General features: G+C 42.9%; 2 protein-coding genes across 2 annotated transcripts in view; one reads left to right on the top strand and one right to left on the bottom strand.

Moving 5' to 3' along the window:
- The window catches only part of SLC6A20 (solute carrier family 6 member 20), a 34,663-nt gene extending 18,177 nt beyond the window's left edge, over positions 1 to 16,486 (top strand). The window contains exons 6-11 of the mRNA XM_074945523.1: positions 172 to 413; positions 3,725 to 3,887; positions 6,027 to 6,231; positions 8,980 to 9,139; positions 11,927 to 12,092; positions 14,821 to 16,486. Of these exons, the coding sequence (XP_074801624.1) occupies positions 172 to 413; positions 3,725 to 3,887; positions 6,027 to 6,231; positions 8,980 to 9,139; positions 11,927 to 12,092; positions 14,821 to 14,967 (1,083 nt within the window). The 3' untranslated portion in view covers positions 14,968 to 16,486. The remainder of the gene's footprint in view (positions 1 to 171; positions 414 to 3,724; positions 3,888 to 6,026; positions 6,232 to 8,979; positions 9,140 to 11,926; positions 12,093 to 14,820) is intronic.
- On the bottom strand, positions 13,593 to 26,427 carry SNRPD1 (small nuclear ribonucleoprotein D1 polypeptide). Its single transcript, XM_074945524.1, has 4 exons — positions 26,224 to 26,427; positions 24,262 to 24,338; positions 20,839 to 21,030; positions 13,593 to 16,440 (listed from the first exon to the last, which is right to left on the bottom strand). Exons 1-4 carry the CDS (start codon positions 26,235 to 26,237, stop codon positions 16,364 to 16,366), a joined length of 360 nt encoding a protein of 119 aa, XP_074801625.1. The 5' UTR covers positions 26,238 to 26,427; the 3' UTR covers positions 13,593 to 16,363.
- Positions 26,428 to 27,316: the final 889 nt, after the last annotated feature.

Here is a 27,316-nt window from a genome sequence, read left to right as displayed (position 1 = left end):
CTGACGTAAATAGGCACTGTGCGAATATGTGGTCTCAAGCAGAATCAGGTCCCACATAAATGAGATTACTCTCTACTTTGTGTCTAGATACTACAATGATGAGAGCATAGATAAACAGTCCAAAGTCCACTTTTGTTTTCATCAGCCATTTCTCACTCTCTTGTTTTACAGCTAGGCCAATTAGCAAATCCTAAAACCTGGATTAATGCAGCTACCCAGATCTTTTTCTCACTTGGTCTTGGTTTCGGAAGCCTGATAGCATTTGCCAGCTACAATGAGCCAAACAACAACTGCGAGAGACATGCCATAATTGTCTCTTTGATAAACAGCAGCACGTCAATATTTGCCAGTATTGTGACTTTCTCTATCTATGGCTTTAAGGCGACTTTCAACTATGAAAACTGTCTAAGCAAGTAAGAGACTGGACTTTTAACTTATTTTTCCCCCTGAGACATGACATAGGATGTACACATAAGAAAAGAGATTACATATATACACAAATAACAGCTTTGCAGCATAGCTCCTTGAGTGCCAGGAAACGCACTTGAATAGATCTGGTAAACATGCAGGAGATTTTAAATTAGGTAAGATCTGAGATTAGTATTCAGAGTTCACTGTTCTTTTTATGACTAGTACTGATGATCAGAGTTCAGGTTACTATTGTCTGCAAGTCGTGCAGGGATCGTTGCTGACAAATGAGTTTAAAGACCTATCTACATTGCAGTTATAAGCAGGAGGGTTGAGCAGGTTAGAGAACATTGTTCCCTGAACCAGTTACAACATTCTTTACACTTGCCCTGGAGGTGGCATCCACCTATGTCCTGTCACAAGGTTAAAACCTTGGAAGTCCAAGGACTTAGGGGAGGGACAGAGTTAGGTCCTGCCTACACTGCCAAGTTTAACTGTGTTGTGCCCAGGTCCCTGACTCAGAGTGATAGTGAAAATGGCTACAGAGCTTTCTACCTCTGATGAGGGGTATATAAAGTCTATTGCATGAGACAGACAGTGGCTGGATTCCTACTGAGTGCGTTCAGCATTGCAGCCCGCCTTTAAGGTAATTGCAGGCAGGCCTGATACCAGGAAAGGAATGGACAGAAGACACTTTTTAGAAAGCATGAGAGAGCTTCTTTGCTGCTGCTCCTGTTAAAGCACCCTCACAACCGGAGAAAAGTCTGATAGAGTCAGAGAGTTCTGGGCCAGAAAGGACCACTAGAACATCTAGTTTGACCTCTAGTATAGCCCAGGCCACCCACTCAGCACCTGCACACTGACCCAACAACTGAAATGAGATCAAAGTATTACAACCCACAGGAAACTAGATTTTTATGAGCCACAGGCAAAGAACAGGCGGGACTGGGGTGCACCAGTGCCCAAGGCTGATGCCATGGCAGGGAAATTATTAAATGAGATATACCCAGATAATGCTGGCAAGTGACCCGCACCACACACTGCAGAGGAAGGCAAAAAAAACCTCCACAAGGTCCAATCAGATCTAGGGGAAAATTCCTTCCTGACCCCACATTTGGCGATCAGTTAGTCCCTGAACATGTGAGCCAGAACCAGCCAGCCAAGCACCTGAGAGAGAGAATGTTCTATATCACCTCAGAGCCCACCCCTCCCTGCCCAATCTCCTGATGCTTCAGAGGAAGGAGATAGAAAAAATGGTTCAGAAAGAGACACTTTCCAGTCCTTTTTCCACCATCAAAAATTAAAACAGGAGTTCTCAATAAAAGGCTTACTTCTGAGATGAGATGAAAAGAAAAATCATTTGGGGACAGCCACATTTTCATTCAAAGAAACCCTGTGGCTTGCCCCCCACCCCCCATTATAAAAGAGTAAGCATGAGAAGGGAAATCCCAATCATCTCCCTATGACACAAAGGCACAGTACAACTATCACTGCTTCAAAAAGGTTTGTACAATAGCTGGAAATTCCACAGACTCTCCAGTGTCAAGGGCTCTCATAGTACATCATCCCAGGAAATATCCAAACAGATTATCAAGATAGCAAACAAACAAGAACTTTGGAAAGCGCAAATACCGAGGGCCAAATTTTGGAGACATCCTTTTTGCAGATACAATTTACAACCTCAAAACATATATCCAATCAATAGTTTTGCCCACCTTTCAGTTGTGGGCACAAATCTGAGTATCAGATTGCAGGCTCAGTTGAAGTAGATAGAGATGCAGGTGCTCTGATCTGTACTCACGGGTCATTCTGTGAACACAAAAAATGAACACAAGATGTACAGCCACACAAACTCTTAGACAAAAGATTTACAGATACATGCTGTGCCTGGCCTGGCTGAAAACACAGACCTTAATCTTGACCTAAATCCTCAGAGGACTTAGAATCTATTTCTTCAGAATTATCTGCTCTCCAACATGCATTAAGTTCTCTGCTTCCGTTTTACTTGTATAAATAAATAGCTTACCCTGACATGCCACCTTCAGTCTGGTGGTAGAAAATACTGGTGAAAAGACTGAACAAGCAGAAATCCTTTTCTTTTTTCCTGGTGTCAATCGTTTTCAGGTATGCACAGTAACATAACAACAGATCTGTGTGGAAAGGAGATAAATTTGGGTCTCACATGTGTGTCAAGCCTTCTGGTGGAAGTACTGCTGACAGATGTAACAGGAGTAAAGATCATGAAATATGCTATACATTTGATCTCAGAACTGTGTCCCAGAGTCCTTAGAAGAATGCAACCCTAGGTGTCTATTTGATCCAAAAGTCATTTTCATGGTCCTGTCTGGACCACGATTATAAACAAGTGGCTTTGTTGCAGTACCTATAGGATAGCTGTCAGACATGATGTGCCATATGAGCTAACCCCTATATCAGCCTGAATCTCTGTCCAAGGTACTAAGATATGTTCCACCAGCTTTTGGATGATCCTGCAAGGTGCTGAGTTCTCCCTGCTGGGAACTACTAAGCGTCAACTCCTATTGACTACAGAGAGATGTGAAGGAGTTCAGCACTTCACAGAAGATGCTCAGCGCACTGCAGGATCTGATCCTAAAGCCGTGTTCTCACATGTATACAAAGTCTCAGTGACTGGACTACTGTTATATTTTTGTTAGATTTACGCAGCACTAACCTATTGCACTAATCAAAGCAGAGGACAGGCAATATTCCAAGCATCTCCTTTAAGTAATGGATGCCATGTGGTCGTCTTACTAAAAGAGGCACAAAGGAAAAGAGACGGGGCAGATTTTTTAGCTGGTGTAAATACCAGAATACCACTAATTTCAGTGGAGCTATGCCAGTTTACATGAACTGAGGACCTGACCCAGAATTTGGGACCATCCACTCACAGCAATAATTGCAAATGGAACTCAGAGGAATAAAATAAGAAAATTAATTTTCATATAGATGCATAGATTTTAAGGCCAGAAGGAACCATTATGCTAACCTAGTCTGACCTGTTTAAAATAGGGCATAGAATTTTACCCAGTGATTCCTGCATCAAGCCAATAACTTCTGGTTGCGCCAGAGCATATCTTTTGTCCCAGTTTTCCTTCTTCCCTGTTGACAAGTGTAGTTTCACATTCAGCCTCTTTTCAGAATACTTTACTGAAATATAGCAAGCGCTCTCCTGCCTGTCCCTCTGTGGTATTCTGGAATGCACTCCTCCACTTAAAAGCAGCTGCATCCAAATTCTGCCACTGAAACATTTCTTCTAGCTTTAATAGAAAGAAACTAAATTATCTTGGCTTTACAGGGTAATACTGCTGTTGACAAACACTTTTGACCTGGAAGAAGGAGCTTTAACTGCAGACAACCTCGACAGTATGAAAGATTACCTGACGTCTGCTTACCCAAACCAGTATGTGGAATTATTGCCACAGATTAAAAACTGCAGTCTGGAAGCTGAACTAGACACGGTAACTTGCTCCTTTGTGCACCAGCCTTGGTTGTCTTTTTTTCTTTGTTTCCTTTCCCCCCAGTCAGAACTAGAAGCTTATCTTGATGGTCAGATCTAAGGGAGAGAAAGAACACGAACTCTTTTAGCTCTTGTACTGATGAGGAGGTCTTGAGTATGTTTAATGTGATGGTAGAGGTTACACTTAGCTTAGGCAACCTGAGCGACTCCTTCCTTGCTTAGGCCGCTTGGCAGCCCCAGGTGATTGTAGCCTTTAGGTAAATATGCTTCCGCTGAGTAACTTTAGGTGGAACATTTATATATATATATAAATATATGTATATTCTGCAGCATCTGGCTGCCATAATTTGCTTCTAGCATAATAAGACAGCTGTAAATTAATACTCACCTATCCCCTGGAGCGAGGGGGGAATTGTGACCCAGAGGGGTGTCTGTGAGGCACAGTGCCTCCTGGGGCAATGCAGCCTACGCACTAGCCCGGGCTCAGTGCTGTGACGCTTAGTCACACTCAGACCTCTTCTGATGGCCTTGGCTGGGCAAGCAAATTCATGAAAATAAGAACCTTCCCACACCCCTCAAATGGAAGAGGAGTCGAACCTTTTTTCCCCTCTTCTGTTTGGAGACATTCAAGTAAAAACTCCCATTCCAACTTCCCATGTGCCCAGGACTCCCTCCCGGCAAACCTGGTGCACCGGGATCTAGCCATGCAGCTCCTATTAATTGGCATCTCACCAATGGACGCTGAAGATGGCACAACTAATTTTGGTGGATGCTGGCTCTGCTACAATAGACTTAGGACCTAATCCTGTAAACTGTACCTGTGTGAGTAGCCTTTGACGTCAATGGAATGGCTCCTATAAGTAAGAATTTCAGGGTCCAGCCCAAAATGTTCGAACCTTCTATAAGCAAAATACAGTGATCACCACATCTGCCAGAAATACCTCCCTGTAAAGGAACTGGCAGGAGGGAGGTGATGTAAGTGCAGGGCTGCTCTTTTTATCATCCTTTCCCCTCTGCTCAGGCAACCAATTGATTAGCTCAATAAAGCACCAGCTTTACTGCTCAAGCCCTAAGCTCAACACTGCACTAAGGTTTCCTCCAGCACGATTGCCATGCACACTGGGCTTCCACATCGTCCATCCGCCCAGCACTAACAGCGTGGCCATCAGTAGTACATAGGACATTACTGGTTGCAACAAAAGTGGGAAGGTAGCTAGGTTTTTGTGGGGGTCATAAGTCTGGCCCTTTGAGATTAGATGCAAGAGGATGTTGCCATATTACGTATAGAGCTAGGAGGGGAAATGGACTGCATTTCTAAACCCAGCTCTAATAAAGCTATCTAGTCACCTGGCTGCTCTGCCTGCGTTTCCCATCTGTACAAAGGGGGATAATAGCTACCCTCGGGGAGGTGCTGACTCAGGCACGTTAATGTTTGTCAAACATTTTGAAGTCGAGAAGTGCCAAGTATTGTTATTGGCTTCAGTCCTGCCCCACTACTACCCAGGGGAGTAGTAGTTCTATACGCCAGCAGGCCCATTCAAGTCAACGGGTGACATTCTGCAAATCTGAAGTAATTCAAAGGACTTCAGTGGAACTCCTCAGGATTTAGGAACCAAGATCAGGATATGATTCATTCTGATGACTTAGGACTACTTGCCTGAGTAAGAATTGCAAGATTGGTCCATTATTATTCCAGGTAGTAGTAGGAGGCCAATTCTGCACCATTCAAACAGGCCAGCAAAGATCTCAACTAGTTCATTATGCAAGACTATTGGCACATAGTTACCATTTTGCCATCACTAAGGTCCAGATTTTGATGCCTTTATTCATGTTGAGTAGTCCTATTGAAATCAATGGGTCTACTTGAAGAACAAGGCACTACTCAACAAGAGGAAAAAGTGGCAGCGTTTAGATTTACCTTACCTAGTTTTCACTTACTGTTTATAATGGTAGAAGCAGAGCTTCAGCAAGAGGCAGGAGACGTACTTTCAATGAAAGGCTATTTTTTCTAACGGGTTAAAGTTTTTTTGTATAATAATCTGATTTTGATTTCTATCAGTAAATAAGCAAGGGCGCAGCTACCTGAAGAGCTGACACCACCACTCTTGGTTAGGTTCTACTCTCTTCTTCTCATTGGCAGGCTGTCCAAGGCACTGGACTGGCATTTATAGTGTATTCGGAAGCGATAAAAAACATGGAGGTCTCTCAGCTGTATTCAGTGCTGTACTTTATTATGCTGCTGATGCTGGGCATAGGCAGTATGCTGGGAAACACTGCAGGTATCCTCACCCCTTTGACAGACAGCAAATTTCTGTCCACCCATTTTTCTAAAGAGGTGATCTCAGGTAAGTTGACTAGCACATAAGAAAACAGGTCGACAGCGGGTAGAAATTCAGGCTGCATAAGGAGTGAACACACTCAAGTGGGATTTGAAAGCCCCTAGCGTGCAAATTCTGCATGCCCTCTACTCCCACTGGCTTCAAGGGAAGTGAAGGGTATTCAGCCCCTTTCAGGCTCAGGTCCTAAGGGGAGTTGACTGATTACAGTGGGAGTTCTGGCTGAGTAAGGACTGTAGAGTCCACCCCTGCAGCCTGTCAATTGCATGAGGAATGTCACTTGAGGCCTGGTCCCCAGCCTCCAAAACGCAGTTATCTCACAACAACCGCAGACTCTATTGTGTGTCATTTTCAATCATCAAAATAGTGCTTAAAAAAAAAAAGTCAAACATGATACGAATAAGGAAAAACAAAACAATGTCACAAGTACACACTGAATATTTTTTGAAAATCTCAGCAGGAAGCACTTGTGTGTCCCTTGTACTGTCATACAACATGCAGATACTTTGCTGGTGGTTTCACAGAATATATTTAAACATAAACTACAACCAGTGGCGGCATTTCTCAGGGAAGATCGCCTCCGTTTGTTTGTTGTGAGACCCAAGACAGAAAAACTCCCTAGGAGGAACCATAATTCTCCAGAATACACTGCCCAGAGTATTTGATTGCTTTTAAGAAATGGATATTTGCAGAAATCACATCTTTATATTTACAAGGACTTCTGACACAAACATCCAGTCAAATGATCAGTCAAATTAGTATTTAATGATAAGTGAGCATCAAAAAGTTTGCATACGCATCCAAATGTCTCCATATTTATCGGAACTTCTTTGATCTTGAAATCTGATCACAAATTTCTAGTATCTTATTACATCTGTCTCTCACCAAAAGGAGAAACTCCTATCAAAAAATAGCTAGCTAAATTTTTTGCACCTCAAAAATCATTTGCATCTGTCAAGGTTCCTTCCCCACTCTGAACTCTAGGGTACAGATGTGGGGACCTGCATGAAAACCTCCTAAGCTTACTTTTACCAGCTTAGGTTAAAACTTCCCCAAGGTACAAACTATTTTACCTTTTGCCCTTGGACTTTCACAGCCACCACCAAATGTCTAACCAGGTTTTTTATTAGAAAAGAGCCATTTGGAAACATCTTTCCCCCCCAAAATCCTCCCAAATCTTTCCCCCTTGGGTAGGGTTTGATAAAAATCCTCACCAATTTGCATAGGTGACCACAGATCCAAACCCTTGGATCTTAAGAACAATAAAAAAACAATCAGTTTCTTAAAAGAAGAATTTTAATAGAAGTAAAAAAAAGAATCACCTCTGTAAAATCAGGATGGTAAATACCTTACAGGGTAATTAGATTCAAAACATAGAGAATCCCTCTAGGCAAAACCTTAAGTTACAAAAAGACAAAAAAAACAGGAATATCCATTCCATTCAGCACAGCTTATTTTCTCAGCCATTTAAAGAAATCAGAATCTAACGCATATCTAGCTAGATTACTTACTAAGTTCTAAGACTCCATTCCTGTTCTGTCCCCGGCAAAAGCATCACACAGACAGAGAGAGAGGGTTTGTTCCCCCCCAGCTTTGAAAGTATCTTGTCGCCTCATTGGTCATTGTGGTCAGGTGCCAGTGAGGTTATCCTAGCTTCTTAACCCTTTACAGGTGAAAGGGTTTTTCCTCTAGCCAGGAGGGATTGTAAAGGTGTTTACCCTTCCCTTTATATTTATGACAGCATCAGTTCCTATATTACACCACCTGTATAGTTTTAACTATAAATAGTCCATCATTATCAGCAGTCAGAGTTCCATGGTTATTTCATTCAAATAGCCTGCCAAAACCATGCAAAGACTTTTTGTGCTCATGACACAGAACAAAGGCCACTCGGTGGGAGGGTGCATGTGTGATTAAACAAATAATCAGAGATGCTTCTTCTATATCTATTTACAAGACATCATAGTCAATAGCTCTGTGCTCATAACCAAACCAGCAATAACAGTGTCGGAGCAGGGTCATGAGAAAATATTTTGCAAGGAAATATTTTTTAGTGTCTGCATACTTTAACAGCAGTCACGCCACGCCTTTACTGTTGTAACAGGAGATTCAGACGGTCGTCATCAGGTCAAATAAAAAGAAAAATCACAATACCCTCCAGATTCACAGGGATGCTGTGAATCTTAGGTCATTGATGTTTGCAAAGTGCTTTGAGCTCTTCACAAGAAGGAGGTATGCAGATGCAAGGCACCTCACATTTGGTGCTGAGTGCCGAAATACTAAGATACTGCCTTTAAAATTAAATGTAACTTAGGAAGCAGGCAAGAGGAAATTTCACCTTTCTCTAACCCCGCCAGTCAGTGCTGTCAGAGAACATCCCAGATGCTGATTGTAACAATCGGTGCCTTTTCAAGGCATCTCTGCTCATTTATATAGGAAAGTGCCAGATGAAGCATCAGTTTTTCAAGTGTAGGGAAATGGTCATTAATGCTTTATAATGCAAGCTACGTACACTTAACAACGGGGGCACAGGCCTCATCCACATTGACGCTCTAGCCTGGGTATTTATATAGCATCAATCCCTGTAGTATCTAGATATTGCTAGTTTTCTTGGTTCCCCTAATAAGACTACCAATTACCACTACAAACAGGCTAAAACCCAGTGTCTTTTATTCTACGCAAAGCTTCTGACTCCTGCCCTACTAACATTTGCCTTTCCGTTGTGACTCAAATAACCTCTTTGTTTTATTTCTACAGGTACTGTGTGTTTCATCAACTGCATTATTGGCCTGGCGTTCACCATGGAGGCTGGAAACTATTGGTTCGACATATTCAATGACTATGCAGCTACCCTCTCTCTGCTGCTCATCGTTCTGGTGGAGACAATCGCGGTTTGTTACATCTATGGGCTAAAGCGGTAAGAGTTTAAAACCTCCTCCCTTACTGCTGTAACTGTGCCATCGCAGGGATACAGGGCAGGCAGGACACACTGGGGAAAGCACTTAGGCCAGGACAGCAGCTCCAGGAGAAAAAAAAAAAAAACACCTTTCATCAGATTTGAGGACTGAGCTGTTCTTTCAGCCTGGGCAGCCAAGGGGGGGTGACACTCACAGAGCTAGGTGGGGGTGGCACCTCCCTGGCAACATTCTTTCGTTCCCTCACAAGCCTCCCCGTGGAGGGCACCAGGGGTCAGGATTCATCCCTGGGAAAGGGACGGGCTAGAGCTGAAGTGACCACTCTACACATCCCCTGCAACTCTGACCCCACATAAGTTTGTCAGCTGACTAAGCCACAGTGGCAGGAGCCAGTATGGCTGCACAATGCCCCATCACACTTCCCTGGTCTCTACGCAGCTGCAGGCTTTGGGGGTCAAAATAACTCATTCCAGGCTGGGGTCCAACCTGGACTAAAGCACTGATGCCATGGACATGATCAAGGGGAGCCTCCGACGTTTCCACTCCCCCACCCAGATTTTTCCCATCACGGGGACAAGCTGGCCCTAAGCCGCTGGTTTAGGTAACCAGCGGCTTAGTTTAGGCTTTTTCCCTTTTAGCCTGCACCTATGTTTTCCTACGGAGGCCTCTATTAAACTGTGCTTACCCTTCTCTGCTAACTCACCTAATTCTTGCCTTTGACTCTAGTGCACCGCTGCATCCTTTGCCCAAACCCTTCCACTGCCCTCAGAACACTTGCACCCAGGACGGAGCAAGCAGCTCCGGTTACCCTCCCCCCCCTCCCCCGGCAGAGTTTAAATAGGAAGGGGAGGGGAAAGTGAGAGTCAATTGGGTAACCCAGCTCCCCATCCCCAGCCAATGGAAAAAGAGCTTCTTTCATGCTCTCGCGTTCCTGAGTTCTGGGCACTGTACTACCTGGCAGGTGGTCCATGCAAAAAGTGGTGTGTCCCTGCCACACACACTGACTGGGAGTATTGGGTGGGAACAGTTTAATCAGACTCATCCGTTCAGAGGTAAAAACAATCTTGATGTTTAAGGGTCTTGCGACTGCAATCCCTTCCCATGCAAGTACTCAGGTCAGTGGCATTCCTCAGACTAGGCAGAGCAATGCTTGGTACTGCTTGCAAGAGCACCAAGCAGGGCCAAGAAAAACCTCGTAACTACAAAGAAAAGCATCGTGATCTGATCTATTGCAAAACCCAAGCACATGTGTTCTATAAGTGCAGGGGCCAGTGGGGCACGTGTGCGTATACTGACACCTCTGATATGTTAAGTTTATACTTGGTTAGCTGAACAGTGAATTTTAAGTTTTAGGCCTGATAGCCTGTGATGGGACGTTAGATGGGTTGTGATCTGAGTTACTACAGAGAATTCTTTCCTGGGTATCTGGCTGGTGAATCTTGCCCATATGCTCAGGGTTCAGCTGATCGCCATATTTGGGGTCGGGAAGGAATTTTCCTCCAGGGCAGATTGGCAGAGGCCCTGGAGGTTTTTCGCCTTCCTCTGTAGCATGGGGCACGGGTCACTTGCTGGAGGATTCTCTGCACCTTGAAAGTCTTTAAACCACGATTTGAGGACTTCAATAGCTCAGACATAGGTGAGAGGTTTTTCCGCAGGAGTGGGTGAGATTCTGTGGCCTGCGTTGTGCAGGAGGTCAGACTAGATGAGCATAATGGTCCCTTCTGACCTTAATATCTATGTATATCCAATTAAGTCATTAAAATATATAAACATATTTACTACATCCAGTTCATAGATGTATGTTACATCATTATACAAAACCTGGGACCAAATATGTGACTCCCATGCTTAGTATTTCCCACACATTTTCACAAGGGATCTTATGGTACTGCATAGTGCCAAACACACACTCCCCGTAGGTTTGAAAATAAAAAAGGTGGCAGTCAGTTTTGTCCACATGGGTTACTTAAGCATGTCTGCCAGGGCCATAATCTGTCTCCTAGGTAACTGACTGCCATGCATTTTTTGAATGAATACAGAACTTTCTGCCTTTGTTTAGGGGGGAATTGCTTGGGTGAAAAAAACAGCTAGAAAAATTAACAACGATTCTACCTGCTTTTCTCTAGCTCTCTCTCTTTTCCACTTAACTTCTGCTCAATACAAATTACACACCTTTTGACCTTAGCAGATGCTCCTCGTGAGCCAAATTCCCTGCAGCTAAGTCTCTTTCAGCTCACATCTTGCCTAGCCACACACACTTTTCCCCTACAGGCAGATTTGGTCCTTTATAGTTGTAGGGCACACCTAGGTACATGATATTATTTGTACATACTCAGATAGGACTTGTTAATGGGCTTCACACATTAATCTCTAGGCCTTACACATTAGAAAGCCCCCACAACCCTTTTTCCTTCATATCTTTCAAAATACACCTTTTCCTAATGTAGAGCCCAATGGTATTTAGCTGTCTGCAATTATAGCCATCCGAGTTTTCCTGGCCAAGAAATACAATGAGGAAGGGACCTTGAAAAGTCATCAAGTCCAGGCCCCTGTACTGAGGCAGGACCAATGAAACCTAGTCCATCCCTGACAGGCATTTGTCAAACCTGTTCTTAAATACCTCCAGTGATGGGGATTTCACAACCTCCCTTGGAAGCCTATGCCAGAACTTAACTGCCCTTTGCAGGTAGAAATTTTTTTCCTAATATCTAACCTACTAATGCAAAATCTAAACTAAAAATAGTAGCATAGTTCAACAAATTGTGTAATTTTTTTTTTTTAAATAACAGATTTGAAAAGGACCTTCTCCTAATGGTCGGACATAAGCCAAACTGGTATTGGAAAATTATGTGGGCTTTTGCCAGTCCTGTGCTAATTATAAGCTTGTTTATATTTTACCTCACTGACTACATCAGCACAGGAACCCTGCAATACAAAGCCTGGGATGCCACACAGGTATTTATTTTACTTATCACTTTGTTTTATCACCAGTCCCTGCTTGCCATTGGGACTCAGAGCTATTGGTACATTCAAGGAGTGGAGGTAGCCAGCTTAAATTGCACCAGCTGAAAATTCACATAGCAGGTTTCAATTTGGAACAAAAATGGGTCTTTAATTTTAATGGAAAGCAGAAGCAGCTGCATTCCCTAACCCTCACACAAATAAAAAGCTTTCATCTAAGAGTTAGAATCACTTGTGGCATTTTGAACAAACAAAATTTTATAAAAAGAGCAGTGATACCACACTAAGTGATCGATTTATGAAAATGTTATTTCCTATTCACAAAGACCAAGAGGTTTTCAGTACTTTGAATAAAGCTCCCACATACCTAATTACACATACAATAGAATGATTCACAATCCAGTTCATTCTCCCCAGTGGGCATAATACATGTTTTATAAAAGTACTTCAATACATGTTTATCACAGAGAAACAACAATTTGATTTTCTTAAGTAAATATTAATTTCATAACATTCCAGAACATGTTCCCATTATGTTATTAAAAGGAAAGTAATCAATTTTATAGTGTTTTCATGCCACTGCTAATTTGGGTATCTGAAAGGATGTGCGTTTCTGCTGTTGGCTGGAGAACAGCAGATTCCAATGCAGCAAGACTGAAACCATTTTGCAGAGACAGGGCTCACAACTGTGCCATGTCAGGAATGAATAATCCTGCTGAGAAAAGTTTCCAGTGACAAATTTGGCCTCAAAATAAGTTAAAAGTTTACATAAGCACTAACATTTCTCACTACTTAATGTTAACCATCTGTAACAAATATTGACCTGTACCAGTTATGGTAAGCTTTGTTGCTTGCTGCCAACTTCCAACTGAAGGTAAGGGGCAACACTTAAAGGACAGCTGGTATATTGCAGTGTCTCACACAACGCTAGCTGTATGGGCTGTATCACTGCTGACAACCCCTTCAAGTGTTCAGAGAAATCTAGATGGTGTTGCTGAATGCAAGATGCAGGCCTCCATTCAGTTTCTCCATTTAAGCACTAATTACATTATGGGAAAATAGTGGATATATAGTAAAGCTCTGAATAGCTTTGCAGCAGCTTTGGGTTGCATTACATCATTTAGCTTGATTCCCAGACCACCAAAGCTGAGAGCAGTCAGCTACAGTACACCCAGCACTAAACGCACACATACAGCACTCCTGAACAGCCTCCTTATTGATTAGTTCATGGAGCGTTGGTCACAGCTCTGTTCACTCACAGCAAGAATGAGAGGACTACCCATGACTATGAACCCTCATACAGCATGGTGCGGGGTCAGAGGGTAAGGGAGCACACATTTAAAAGAGGAGGGAGAAATAGCAGGATACAGTTGGAATTCAGATAATTCCATTGAGCATGGGAGAAAAAGAGAAGCTTAAATCCCATAGGACATAGTGATGCTGTAGGAATAGAACTGCCGCCATGTAGTTTAGATTTTTTAAGAACAGTTCAGGTTTTGTTTTTTTTTTTTTTTTTTTTTTTTTAAAAAACAGCTTTAGCTCCTCCATGCCACTAAACCTTGAATTCCACACATTTTGGTCTTTTTACAGTGGCACTAACAGGGAAAGTGACACCTTGTACCTTTACTTTGACTGCTTGAGAGCGGAGTGCTTTAGAGATGCGCATACATAATCTGGGAAGGGCTTATTCTAAATTCATGATGAAGACAGCATCTTTCTCCCACTTAAAGAGACAGGAAGTGAAGTGAGCCATACTAATACTGTCTTTAGAATAGGCATACCCTACAATTTTAAAAACAAAAAACACCACCTTTCAATGAACTTAGTGTTCTTAAAAGGTGCTGATGGGAGCAATAACCACAGCGACTACAGACAGATAAGCACAGGCAGCAACAATGCTAGTTACCCCATCTACTAGGGTGACCAGACAGCAAGTGTGAAAAATTGGGACAGTGGAAGGGGTAATAGGAGCCTATATTAAAAAAAAGAGACCCAAAAATCAGGACTGTCCCTATAAAAAAAATCAGGACATCTAGTCACCCTACCATCTAGTAGGGTGTAGTCTAGGGATGAGGGTAACTGTTCCCATGACTGTTCAGGATGTGGCCTCTGTTCAAATTACTGAGGCAATGGCCTATCCTGGGAAGTATGCGAACTGACGTGAAACCATTCACTTATTTTGTGTGGCACACTCTACTAGTACCTTGCCTCACGATGGCAGCTCACATCCAGCCTAGGTCAGTAGTGACTGAAGCTCTATAGTCCATCTCTCTCAACCTGCCACAGCCCAAATACAGGACAAAAATTAATCATGCAAGAAATACAAAATGCTGTGGGATTCAACCCATTAGCCTAAATAACTTTCTATAACTGTTTTCATGATTCTTTATTTCGACTGTTAAGTTTTTGGTAAGAACAAGAAAATATGTATTGTGCACAGCAAACTCAGTGACTAAAATGAGTGATGTCTCTTGAAGTGACAGTCCACACCAATCCTTGATATTTACATCAAGGTATAGTGACCACCTCTACACACAAACATCTGCTTTACAACTTAACTTTGTTCTCTAGCAAAACTGTGCATAAATTTAAGATCACTGCCAGCCATCAAAAATTAAAGATCCAACACTTTTGGGGCAGTAAAGGATCTTATTTCTTATAGTAAGTTACAAAGAGGAGAAGGCTACAATTACTTCATGCTAATATTCTGTCTTATTTGCAGGGTCAACTGGTTACAAAAGACTATCCAAGTTATGCCCTGGCAGTTATTGGACTACTTGTGGCTGCATCCACAATGTGTATACCACTAGGTGCAATAATAATTTTTATTATGAAGAGACTGAAGAGAAATGTATCGACTCTTGAATGAACGTTCATAACTGGACTCATGAAAACTTCATCACCAGTTGCAATACCTGTGTGGATCTTTGAGACCACAGTAACCATTACTTGTAGCAACTATTTATAGATCTGCAGAACCTTGGGTGACGTATTTACCATGAAGTGCTCTTGGCAGCTCCCACAGTGGTTCAAAAAGCTCTTCTGTAGCAGATGAAGCTTTAAGAGGGTCTCTAACTGATATACAAACCTCACAAAAACCCACTTAGCACAAGTTACCAAGCATTACTGGTTAACGACAACTGATGTTAGGCTGTTCTCTCTCACTGTGCAGTACTGCCTACTTCAAACAATAAGCATCAATTATCTGAAAGCAAGTTCTCTTGTAACTGAAGTACTAGAAATTACTCTTCAAAATAGTATGCATATACATGACTGAGTTTCTTGAAATTTTATATATATAGTTTGACTTCTCAAATTTTGTAATCTGAATGTGACGGTCTTTACTATTTGAGAGAAAAAATTACTAGGAAGTATCTGTATGTTGAGGTAAAGGAGGTCAATATTTCTTAAAAGAGCCGACGTAAAAGCAAAACAGCTTAAGCTTATGCATAAGCTGTGTCAATTCTTATGCTTCCAATAGAAGTAAATATCAGGTTCCACTATGCAACTGTGTACAGTACTTGTTTTCTAGGGAGTTACTAGCAGATGCACACCTTTAAGCAGTAAAATGCATCTGTGACAGTTTCACAAACCACTCAACACAAAGGCTTCACACCATACAACTAACTTCAACAAAGTTCACACCCATGGATATGTATTTTGATTTTAATCTTCTGCCACATTCCAATGTTTTATAGACCTGAACCATTTTTCCCTGTGAGAAATTTTTTCTATAACAGAATGAACTCATGATGTGTTACATTAAATTTCAATTAGATAGTAGAATTGTACTAATTTTTGTTTAGAACTACAGAAGAAGTGATCCTGAAATGCAATGTTAAACAAAACACAACATTTAAAAGTATAAATTCTCTAAGTACACATTTTGGTTATGTGACCTTAATAGAACACTGTAGGTGTCTTGCAAAGGAAGAAGCAATGTTCATTTTGATTGAACAGTATTACAACATAACAAGTAGCTTTCCTGGTCAGAGAAAAGCTAGAGGTGAAATTATAGTATGTACTAGGAAAAGAAACTCTCTCGGCTGAACTGCAAGTACAAAGGTAACATGGCATGCTTAGTCCGCACCAATGCTCTACTATTGCATACAATGAATACAAACCCCATTCAGGGCTTAACTGACAAAAAAGAGACAACTTTTCCACATTTGTGTTTATTAAAAATTGACATTGTAAACAAAACCTGTACAAAAAATATCAGACTGCTTAGAATTTTGTAACATGTATCTGTGGTGAGAGAGAAGTTATCGCCTAGGTCCCCCTCTTCCTCTGCCACGGCCACGGCCTCTGCCCCGACCTCTGCCACGGCCTCTTCCTGCAACTGAGCAAGCAAACAAAACAAAGAACAAGTTAAACTCTATTCAGGTGTAAAAGTTATTTGAAATAAAGTGTATGCTGTATCAAGTGTAAAAGACATTGTATTTTATCATACAGGACTTGTAATTGGATACCAGACTCTGATAATGCTACTGAATTTCAGACACACCAAAGGTTTTGGGGTTTTTTTCCCCTCTATTTCAATTCCCTTGCACTTGATTTTTGCATTTTTTTTAAAAAACGCAAACAACTTATATAATTTACACCTATCAACTCTACTTTCACTTCTGAAAACAAAGGCATATACTAGCTTTCTGAATATGAAAGCTTGACACATGCCCTTCTTGCTCTCTTTCTGAATAAAGCTAACCATTCAGGAACTGGGATTTAAATACACAAGATGCTACAATGCTGTTGGCTTCACACCCTATTCATATAACTTATTAACTATGACAAAATATGTATGGCAAAGAAGCAGGCAAAGGTAGGTGTAAAATGTGTAAGTGTAGACAGGCCAGATTTTCCAAACTGCTCAACTTTCTTTTAGGCAAATAAAAAGTGGCTACATTTTCTCAAGAGCTGATCATTCAACAGCTCCTGTTGTTTTCAACAAGAAATGTTGGGTGCTGAGCATTTTGCAATTTTTGGCCATCTCTTGGCTGCAACAGTTTAGTTCAAGAAAGGTGGAAATCATTCAACTGATTTACAGTATTGAATAGGAAAGAACATGCTAAATGAGATCCTATTCATACATTCATAACAAATTTACCTGCTATGTTGGCATGTCTTTTTTCCTAATACATGCCTGACAGAACTACTGACCAAGCTGCTACAGATTTTATATATCCCATTAGGCAGAGACTTTCAAAAAAGGCATATCCCATACAAAAGGCACTTGCCTCTTTTAAGCAATGGGAATTGGAAGCAATAAATGTGCCTCAATCATATGGCTTCATGACATTCTGTCAAGGGGCATGGTTCAATTTCACCCAAAGGAGGCTGGGTATGACCCCGTAACCATTTAGAGGTGTCTTCTAATCATGGTGCTTTGCATGTTTAACTATGGTTTGAGATGATTGAGTATTGTGAAGATCTGAAAAAAAAAAATGGGTTTGTCTTCATAAAACATCAGTGAGGTGCATTATTATGGAGGATTAGCAAATTGAGATAAATAGCTCTAATTACATATTACAGTCATACATGTTGGGATTTCTGATTAATTGAGCTTGTTAATGAACAAGAAATGTTATGGAACTTATCTATGTAATATTGTAAAAACCTGGTCACACTGTAGAGTAAAATATTTTGAAATACATAACAGTGCACTCTTCTTCCTCCCTGCAATATTTGACAAAGTAAGGGGGAGGGGGGATATGAAGGATTTCACAGTTGAAAGCAGAACCTGGCACAAACATGCAGCATGTATCTCCCCCCAAGAGAACTGTAACTACTTCTTGGCAGATTCATTCAGTGTTCATTTACCAATAACTGAAATTAATAAATGAAAAATGTGAATAGTTATGCTGCACATCGATATTAACTGAAAACACCCGAAAGCTTAGTTGCACAAGTAGTGAGGAATTCTGTAGGTAAGTTCCACAAACAACCTGCAATGGATATCACCAGCTTTAAAAAAAAAAAGCTTTGTTGAAATTTCTTTACCTATTTTTCAAAGGTAATTTACTGAAAGATTCTAGACAAAACCATTCAGATCGCAACAAAGAAAAAAATTAAAAATAAATAAATAAATTATAGCAGAAACAAAATTTGATAGAGGTGCTCAGGAACAAGCTACTTTTTTACTCAATTTCCAATAACTTGAACTCTACCCACCATGTCACAGTCTCAATGAATTAAGTCAGAAACAAACTACTATCTAGCTACCTCATTTGTTTCCAGTACATGCCACAAACCATCATCCAACACATATGACTCAAAGATCATTCTCTAGTTCACCTTCCCATATGGTACAATGTAACTTATCCTTCATGTACTGACCTAAATAAATTTGTTAGTCTCTAAGGTACCACAAGTACTCCTTTTCTTTTTGTGGATACAGACTAACATGGCTGCTACTCTGAAATCTGACTCCTATTTCTATTTCCCACATGGTCAATAGATTATTCATAGTGGGTGGGGGAGTCTCAATGTTGTGGAGAGCCCTATCAATGTGCCTACACAGACTAGAGCTACACTGTCTAGACCCTGAAATCATCTTATTAATATAAATTAGAGAACCCAAACTCCATTACAGCTCACTTATCCCCTTTATACAATCCACATAATATGCATAGGCCAGAGATCTCAGAGTACTACAAAAACAACAAGGAGTCCGGTGGTAGCCCTTAAAGACTAACAGAGATTTATTTGGGCATAAGCTTTCACGGGTAAAAAAACCCACTTCTTCAGATGCATGGGTTTTTCAGAAGTGGGTTTTTTACCCACAAAAGCTTATGCCCAAATAAATCTCTGTTCGTCTTTAAGGTGCCACCGGACTCTTCGTTGTTTTTGTGGATACAGACTAACACGGCTACCCCTCTGATATTCAGAGGACTACATTGACCAAACCAGGCTAGGATGCTATTTATTAAGGAGGAAAGAAGGTGGCCAACATTTCTGTAAAGCATACCATGGTTCCATTCACAGAATTTATTGTTTCCAAGAGCAGTCAATGATTTGAAAGCTTTAAGTGAAGTTACCTTAAACATATCCTTATCAGGTGGGTGAAAACATAGCACACAGGTACAGTTGTTTATGAACTCTAAACTACAAATTCTCGAAAGTTTTTCTTGTCACAACAAAGTTCTAATAGTGTGGCTTTAAATTAATAGCCCTCTATTTACAACTTTAATGCTATCTAAAAGTTTTTTGTTTAAGAACTGTCTGAGGAAAAAATTAGAACATTCTTGTGTGAAAATATGAGGTAGATGGGAGTTGGGGCCAGAACTCTACCTATCTGAAAACATCCCAGGCTTATCATGAAAGTTAAGATCTTCAGAGACCATACAGAATCCAAAGGTTCATTTTTTCCCCTGTAACACACAACTCCACAGTTATCCACTCATCATAGTAAGAGAGTCCCCTCTGTACTAGCTCATTGAGATTAAGAAACCTGAAGTTAATAGTGCAAACAGAGATGCAGCGCACACACACTAGTGAACTTCAAAAGTCATTTTGAAATTATTTTTTTCTCCAACTTAAAAAAAATGTCTTCTCTGGTAGGACATTGTTGGATCATATTAAAGAAGTTCTGTATTAAAATCACAAATGAGTTTGATTCCCCATAGTTTAAATTCCAGGGTATTACTAATTAAGAGGTCTCTTGGATTTTGGTACTGTTTCTCTCCCTCTATGTGTGAAACTTGCAAGCTGCTAATTGTGTTAGTACATTCTAAGACAGAGTCTTTTCTCAAAGCCATTCTTTGTAACAACTACTCACACAGAGAGAGACTCAAAGCAATACTCTGTAACAACAGAAACAGCACCCAGAGACTCCCCGCCCTTTTGTTGTATTCATCTCGCTTTGTTAACAATTGTGATTAAAATAGAGATAGAGGATGTATGTGGATGGATGCTTGGTGTGGAAAATAACTGAATGACCAGGGAGGTGCCAGCCTAAGAATCCAGTGTCCATTGGCTGAAGAAGGCGTCAAGTGGAAATAACCAGAGGACCCCCGGAGGGCAGACTGGAATCCACCCAACAGCCTCAAGAATGGGAGAACCAAAGAACAAGATAACATCTGGCAGCATGGAGCCGTCAGGAATGTGCCCTCTGCTGATTGATTCAGCAACAGCATGATGAAGCAATTCTCATAGACTGGCATAAGAAGAAACTCCTATAAAAATGGACTCTAGAAAGTGAGAACTTTGGGGGTCTGACTCTGCAAACCAACTTCCAGGAGCATCAGACAAGGCCCTGCTCCCTCCTCATGTCCAGGCCACCTGGCCGGTGGCTTGGCATGAGCAACTCTAAGGCTGGTAACTATGATAACAGCCTTGCAGAACGTGAGTGTGTGTGTGTGAATAAATATGAGATTGAATGGAATGTTATAGCTACAACTGCTTACTATGATTCTTTCTGTATTCACAATAAATGTGATATTTTGCCTTTTCCCTTTAATAAGATCCTGCTGGTTTTTATTTTATTGGTATAACAACATCACATACACATAATTTCAGATTTATGCAGAATTTAAGAATGGTGTCCAAGTCAGTGAAACGCAATGTTTAAGGTGATCAGAACATCAAATCTACAAACTGCCAGTGCCTTCCAGCTAGAGGACAAGAAACCTCAAAACTTTTTAAAGATTACTTCAGATTCAATAAAAGTACTAATTTATGGAGCAAACAAACCACCCCCTTAGTAATCTGGAATAAAACAAACATGAAATCACAAACTAACCTGCTTCCCTTTTCTTGGATTTGACTTTTGGTTCAACATCCACTAGCAAGGTATCCAGAGGTAAACTGTCTGGCAGAATGAAGTATCGAATGTTATTTCCTCGAATACTCAATGTCTCCAACTGTACAGGCTCTCTGTTCTTCAGTGTCATTTTCACAGCTTTAAGATGTGTATTCATACTGACATCCACTCCTGAAACACAACAGAGGGATGACAAATTTTAGGGAAGAGAATGACTAAATGCATCAAAAAATTGGTTACTTTTAGTATGCTAGATAATGCCATTTTCGAAAGGACATTGTTATGAGACTTACATTTGAAAAGGAGGTGCACAATTAGTAGCTATCTGTGGAAAAATTTGACAACAAATGGTAAGTCTGGTAGAACCAGAAATAGAATCCAATTCACCTAGATAGCATTCAACTGCCTTAATCACAAGACCATCCTTTCTCTTCCTGTAGTCCCCTATATCATTCTCTAAATACCTTCCCCCTTCAACAGCTAATGAGGCAATGGTCGAACAGACTCATTGACTGCACAACCCTGGTTTATTCACTGAGCTTTACTCATCCTGGCACTCAAGTTCGGCAGTGGTCCTGCAAGAAAAAAAGAAGTGTATGATCACTTAATTAAAGACCATATCATTAAGGCTGTGAGTCTGTCATGGACATCACAGAAGTCATGAATTCCGTGACCTGCATGACTTCTGCAGTCTGTTTCTGGCTGGGCCAGCAGCACCAGTTTGGGTGTGTGGAAGAGGGCTCAGGGCTGAAGTGGGGCCAAGGGTGGGGCTCCCCAGCTCACAGTGGCATGGCCTCCCTGCAACTCCTAGGCAGTGGAGGGGCCTCCAAGCTGTGTGTTGCCCAGGCCCGCAGGCCCCGCCCCTGCAGCTCCCATTGGCTGCAGTTCCCAGCCAATGGGAGCTGCGGCAACCAGCGCTTGTGATGGGAACAGCGGAGCCCCTGCCTTGGCCCCGGCCTCCGCCACCTAAGAGCTGCAGGGACCTAGAGCCAGGTAGGAAGCCTCGCCAATATCCCTTCTTCCCAGCACCAGCAGGGATTCCATACCACCCCCAGCCAAGTTTTAGTCACGGTGGGTATTTTTAGTAAAAGTCATGGACAGGTCACAGGCCTGTGAATTTTTGTTTACGGCCCATGACCTGTCCATGACTTTAAAAATACCCATGACTAAAATGTAGCCTGATGTATCATGATACATACAAGGAGGCAGAATTAATAGACAAACTTAATAACTTATAAGTACCTAACTTTACAATCTTAACATTTTAACAAACTTTCTTTGTATTTAATTTCCTAGATTTTATTAAAAAAATATCAAATTATGTGCATTTGTAACAACCAACCTCCATGTGTAGTCAGTATCATGTGTAGTCAGTAGGGCCTTATCAAATGGCCATGAAAAACATTTCACCGACTGTGAAATCTGGTCTCCCCCTGTGAAATCTGATCTTGTGTACACTTTTACCATATACTATAAAGATTTCACGGGGAGACCAGTGTTTCACAAACTGGGGGTCCTGACCCAAAAAGGAGTTGCAGGGGGGCGGGGGGGGGATGCGCACAAGGTTATTTTAGGGGGGTTGCATTATTGCCACCCTTACTTATGTGCTGCCTTCAGAGCTGGCCAGCCAGAGAGTGGCAACTGTTGGCTGGACACCCAGGTCTGAAGGCAGCGCTCCGCCAGCAGCAGTGCAGAAGTAAGGATGGCAATACCATACCATGCCACCCTTGTTTCTGCACTGCTGCCTTCAGAACTGGACAGTTGGAGAATGGAGGCTGCTGAGGGCCCAGCCCTGCAGGCAGCAGCGTAGAAGTAAAGGTGGCAATACCATACCATGCCATCCTTACTTCTGTCCCGCTGCTGTTGGTGGCAGCTCTGCCTTCAGAGCTGGGATCCCAGCCAGCAGCTGCCCAGCTCTGAAGGCAGCGCCGCCACCCGCAACAGCACAGAAGTAAGGGTAGCGGTACCGCAACTCCCCTTACAATAACCTTGCGACACCCCAACTCCTTTTTGGGTCAGGACCCCTACAATTACAACACAGTGAAATTGTGGATTTAAATAACTGAAATCATGAGATTTATTATTTTTAAGATCCTACGACCATGAAATTGACCAAAACGGACCGTAAATTTGGTAGGGCCCTAGTCATCAGCGAAATATAAACCCGGTACCTCCAGCAGAAAAAGAGCCCTACTGTAGACGAAATTATACCTTTATGAACATGCTTACACCGGACTAGCTTACTGTGGTTCAACAAAACAAAATAAGCTATCCAGGTATAACTGCCTACACTAGGGTGTTTACTGCCATAATTGTGTCTTAAAAAAAGTAATAATCACACCCCTTACTGACAGCTGTACACAAACATCCACAGTAAAACTTGAGAGTAGACCAAACACACCCTTAGTTAAACCAGTGCAACTCTGTGAATAGACAAGGCCTAAAAGAGATTCCCCTAAGCCACTTTGGTGTGCCAATTATTACAATTCAGGAGTACCTGGCTCTCAGTATTATAATCCAACAGACCAGAATCTCAATACAGAAGCTTATTACAGTATTAAACAATATTACAAAATTTGACATTTTGCCCCCTGGTCTATTATTGTGACCAATTATGATCTGTGAGTCTTCAAAGCACTTCCTGGTGGTCTATGAAGAGCTGGCAGGTCAGAATGATGGCCATGCTTCCAGTTGCTTCTACATGCACCTGGGCTCTTGATAAGAGCTCAGCTGCCTGTAAGTACAGATAACTTATCTCATTTTTACCTGCCTTTAGTAGGGGATGCCTCTATATAAAGGAGGAGAAGAAACAGGAGCCACCACCTGGGTCTGGAGATGCTAGTTACTATATGAAGAAGAATGACAGTGGAAATGTAGGAGAAAGGAAAAATGCAGTTTAGCAGCAAATTCAAGGCAGAAGGAACTAAGGGATCAAGAAGCATATGCAGGAGCAGAAGGCAGCAAAGAAACCTGCATGGGAAGGTCAGAGAGGATAACAGAACACAAGGGTGGGAAAAAAACAAACACAGTAAACCCCAGTGAGAGACAGGGGGTGGTCCTCAACACAGTATTTATTCAGATGTGGTCCATGTTATTAAAACTTTGAGAACATCTCATACATTAGATTAGTTGCCTGTTGCTGGTCTTTAAATTACACGTACAGTCTGAACATTCACCACAAATATGTGAGTAAGGAAGAACCCTAAACTGATGTTCCTAATGCTACTGGTTGTGGGGTGATTTTAAACTTTTTGTCACCAAATATTTCACAAAATGCATCTCTTAAGGAGACTCATTTAGCTATCACAGTGGAGTCTCTTTAGAAAAGAACAGATTTTCCTTTCACTGTCTATCAATTCCTTAATTATTTTAGTTTAGGGTCCAACTTCTTGAATATGATACCTGTGATTGTTCCATGCACCTGTGTTCCATTCTTCAGTTCAATGGTCACAGTCTCATGACTCAATTTCATTAGAAACCTGCAAAATAGAAGTGTAGTTGAAAAATAGAACTTCCATTCCAATATCATAATACATGAATAATCTTCAGAAAGTACCCAGGCCCTGCCATGCATATTGCACAAAGCAGGGAGAGATCTCAAACCTCACAATATTCCAAAAAAGTAATTCTGTATGGACTCTGAGGGTTTGCAACAACACCACCACAACAGTGAAAACCATGCAAGAGAGCATCCTTGCGAAGCAACCTGATTGAACACTGCTCCAAAGAATCCCCAAACATACCAAGTACAATTCTGCTACACCTTTATTTGGAAGTCAAACATTATAAAGCAGTTGCTTTTTGCTGGTTACCCATCACTTAAGACAAACTTTGCTTTTTAACAAAATAAATGTAACAGCTATACTTACTGCTATGGTGCAAATAGCCAAGTACGTTACTTGCATCATAGGGCTAGAAGGCACCGTTAACCCCTTGCCAAAATGCAGGACATGTTGTCTAAACCACCCAAGACAGATGGCTGTCCAGCCTCCTTTTGAAAACCTCCAGCGAAGGAGGTTCCACAAACCTCCCTTAGCAATCCCTTCCATTGTCAACTGTTCTTACAGTTAGGACAACAGTACCTAAACAGAGACAGGCTAGTTTATCCCAAAATTTGTTTAGTTAAAAATGGTTTTACAAAGCTGTCAATGGTAAAGCTATTTGTTAAATAAGCCATTTGCATGAAACAGTCATTGTAGCCCAAACACCACTGCATTGTGTTAACATTTATGAACCTTAAAGTGAACATGACAATACAAGAAACTAACCTATTTTCATTTGTACAATCTGAATGAAGTGCAAGAAGTAAACAGTACCAAAAGTGAAAAATAATTTAGTTTTTTAAAATTGTTTGAATTATTGTTTAATGGGGTTAATTAGCACTTTAAACATTGCTTTAAAGGGAAGCTGTTGGGATTTTTACAAATCCACTGCCATACTTGCTTTTTTTTCTTTTAAGTTAAATATGACAGATAGGAATGCCCTGACATAGCAGCACTTACAAGCACTGCATGAATGCTTTTTGTATGTGGATTAGCTGGGGGTAGGGAGTCCCTCTCTTGCTCAATTTAGCAGCTCTGAGAAGTGAGCCAAATTTTTCCTTATTCCCCCCAAACTCTCAATTACCAGAGAATAAATCTTCTGGCTAGTAAACAATTGTATAACTTGTTGAGGGCTGCTTTAAAATACGCGGGAAATAATGACACCAGATTGGGCGATGGCATTTTTTTTTAAATCAATAACCGGATTCATGTTTGCTTGCTGGCTAAGGAAGAAAGCGGAACTAGCCATGGAGTCACAACCAGTGAGCAAAGGTCAGAGCCCAGCAAGAACTACCCAGCTAAAAGTCTAACCCAGAGACCCGCAACCCAAGTGCGTGATGTTAAACATCAGTTTCCTTAGGGGGGTGTGCCTAGGAAAGGAGCAGCCGCGGGGGGAGAGGGGGACGGGGGCAACCCCGCGCTGCGGGAGTGGGGCAGGATCGGGGGCGGGTGGGAGCAGCCACCCCCGAGTCCCCGGCTCAGGTGCGCGCTATAGGGGGAGGGGGGGCTCCCTGGCACAGCCCTGCCTGCCAGCCCTTCGCGCCCCCGGGCCGGCTCGGCGAGAGCAAGGCCGCTACCAGGCGGCACCTGCTCCGGGCGTGGCGGCCACTAGGCCCCTGCTCGCACCCGCCGTGAATCGGGGAGCCCGGGGCGACAGCGGCGCGAGGCGAGCGGGGGAAGGGGGCGGGGGGAGAGGAGCGCGAGCAGCCAGAGCGGCACGAGACGGGGGAAGGTTCATGCTCTGGCCCAGCGCGCGCGCGCGCGAGCCTTTCCCGCCGCTGCCCGCTAACCCCCAATCCGCCTCCATCCGGGCCCATCTCACCTCACGAGCTTCATGGCGGCGGAGCAGGGGCGTCAGGCCAGCCGGCCGGGACCACAGAGCGGCAACCCCGGCAGCGGGGAAGGAAAAAAAAATTGAGCTCGGTGCGGAGGCCTCAGACCAGGCCGCTCCGGCGCTCGGTGAAAGAAACGGCGCTGCGGAGCGACGCACTGGCCGGAAGTGACTCCCCTCGCACCCGGATATGAGTGGAAGAGGCGGGGCTTGAGCGCCCCCTGCCGAGCCGGGGCGAGTGGGCGCCGCGCCTGCGCGGTGGTGCCAGCCCCTTATCTCCGGCGGGCCTGCGCCGCGCTCCTGCCCGGGGCAGCGCCGAACAGCCGGAGCCAGGCGGTGGTGGCAGCAGCGCCGGTGGCGGGGGCTCTGGGTCGGTAGGGGTCAGGCTGGGCCCCCGCCCAGACCCTTCCCATTAAGAGCGGCCGGGAGGCCTGGGGTAGCGCACTCATAGAGTGGCTCCAGCCTTCGGCCCCTCCCGCCCCGGCAGCCTGGGTGGGGCGCTGCTAGGCCGGCTCGCCCCCGGCCTTGCCCCCGCTTGGGTTCGTGGAGAGTTGCGGGAAGGCCCAGCCCGCCCCAAGGGTCAGCAGGGCTCTGCAGGCTATTCCCCATTTGACCCTGGGTGCCGGCAACCCCGGGCAGGCTGCCCGAGACTCCGTGCACAGCAGGTGCGGTCAGGCTTCAAATAGCCCAACTCTGCCCAGGGTGGTTGGTCCTAGGCAGAGGTTGCAACATTGATTCTGAATGGAGTGTACTTTACCAGGCAGGTATAAAGATCAAAACTTACCTGACCAATACAGCTGTACTGCAGCACGCCCTGTACAGAGTGCGGCTAGTGCCATAGTTCTGGTCCAACTACACGCCATTCAACGTAACTAGTTGCATGAACTAAACACTAAACTTTTGTGCCAATGAACCCCCTTCAGCTACAGGTTTATTTATAGCACCACGCTCAATAAGTAGTAATATGGCACCCCTGTTGATGTAGACCATTATTTCCCAAATTGAAAATGGGACACCTCCCCCTCTATGGGGCTGTTAGCCCCAGCCCTGCCACTTGCAGGGTTGTCAGCCTGAGGCAGCTGGG

The sequence above is a fragment of the Natator depressus genome, chromosome 2, assembly GCF_965152275.1.
Source record: "Natator depressus isolate rNatDep1 chromosome 2, rNatDep2.hap1, whole genome shotgun sequence".
In the NCBI taxonomy this organism is placed as follows: Eukaryota; Metazoa; Chordata; order Testudines; family Cheloniidae; genus Natator; species Natator depressus.
Note: the sequence above shows the minus strand (reverse complement) of the source record. Positions and strands in the feature narration are given on the sequence as shown.

Excerpts from the sequence above, each read along its gene's own strand:
- SNRPD1 (XM_074945524.1), bottom strand. Across the intron at positions 21,031-24,261 it reads GGTGCATGGAACAATCACAG|GAGTGGATGTCAGTATGAAT; the intron begins GTATCATATTCA and ends GTTGTGTTTCAG. Across the intron at positions 16,441-20,838 it reads ATCCAAGAAAAGGGAAGCAG|TTGCAGGAAGAGGCCGTGGC; the intron begins GTTAGTTTGTGA and ends TTGCTTGCTCAG.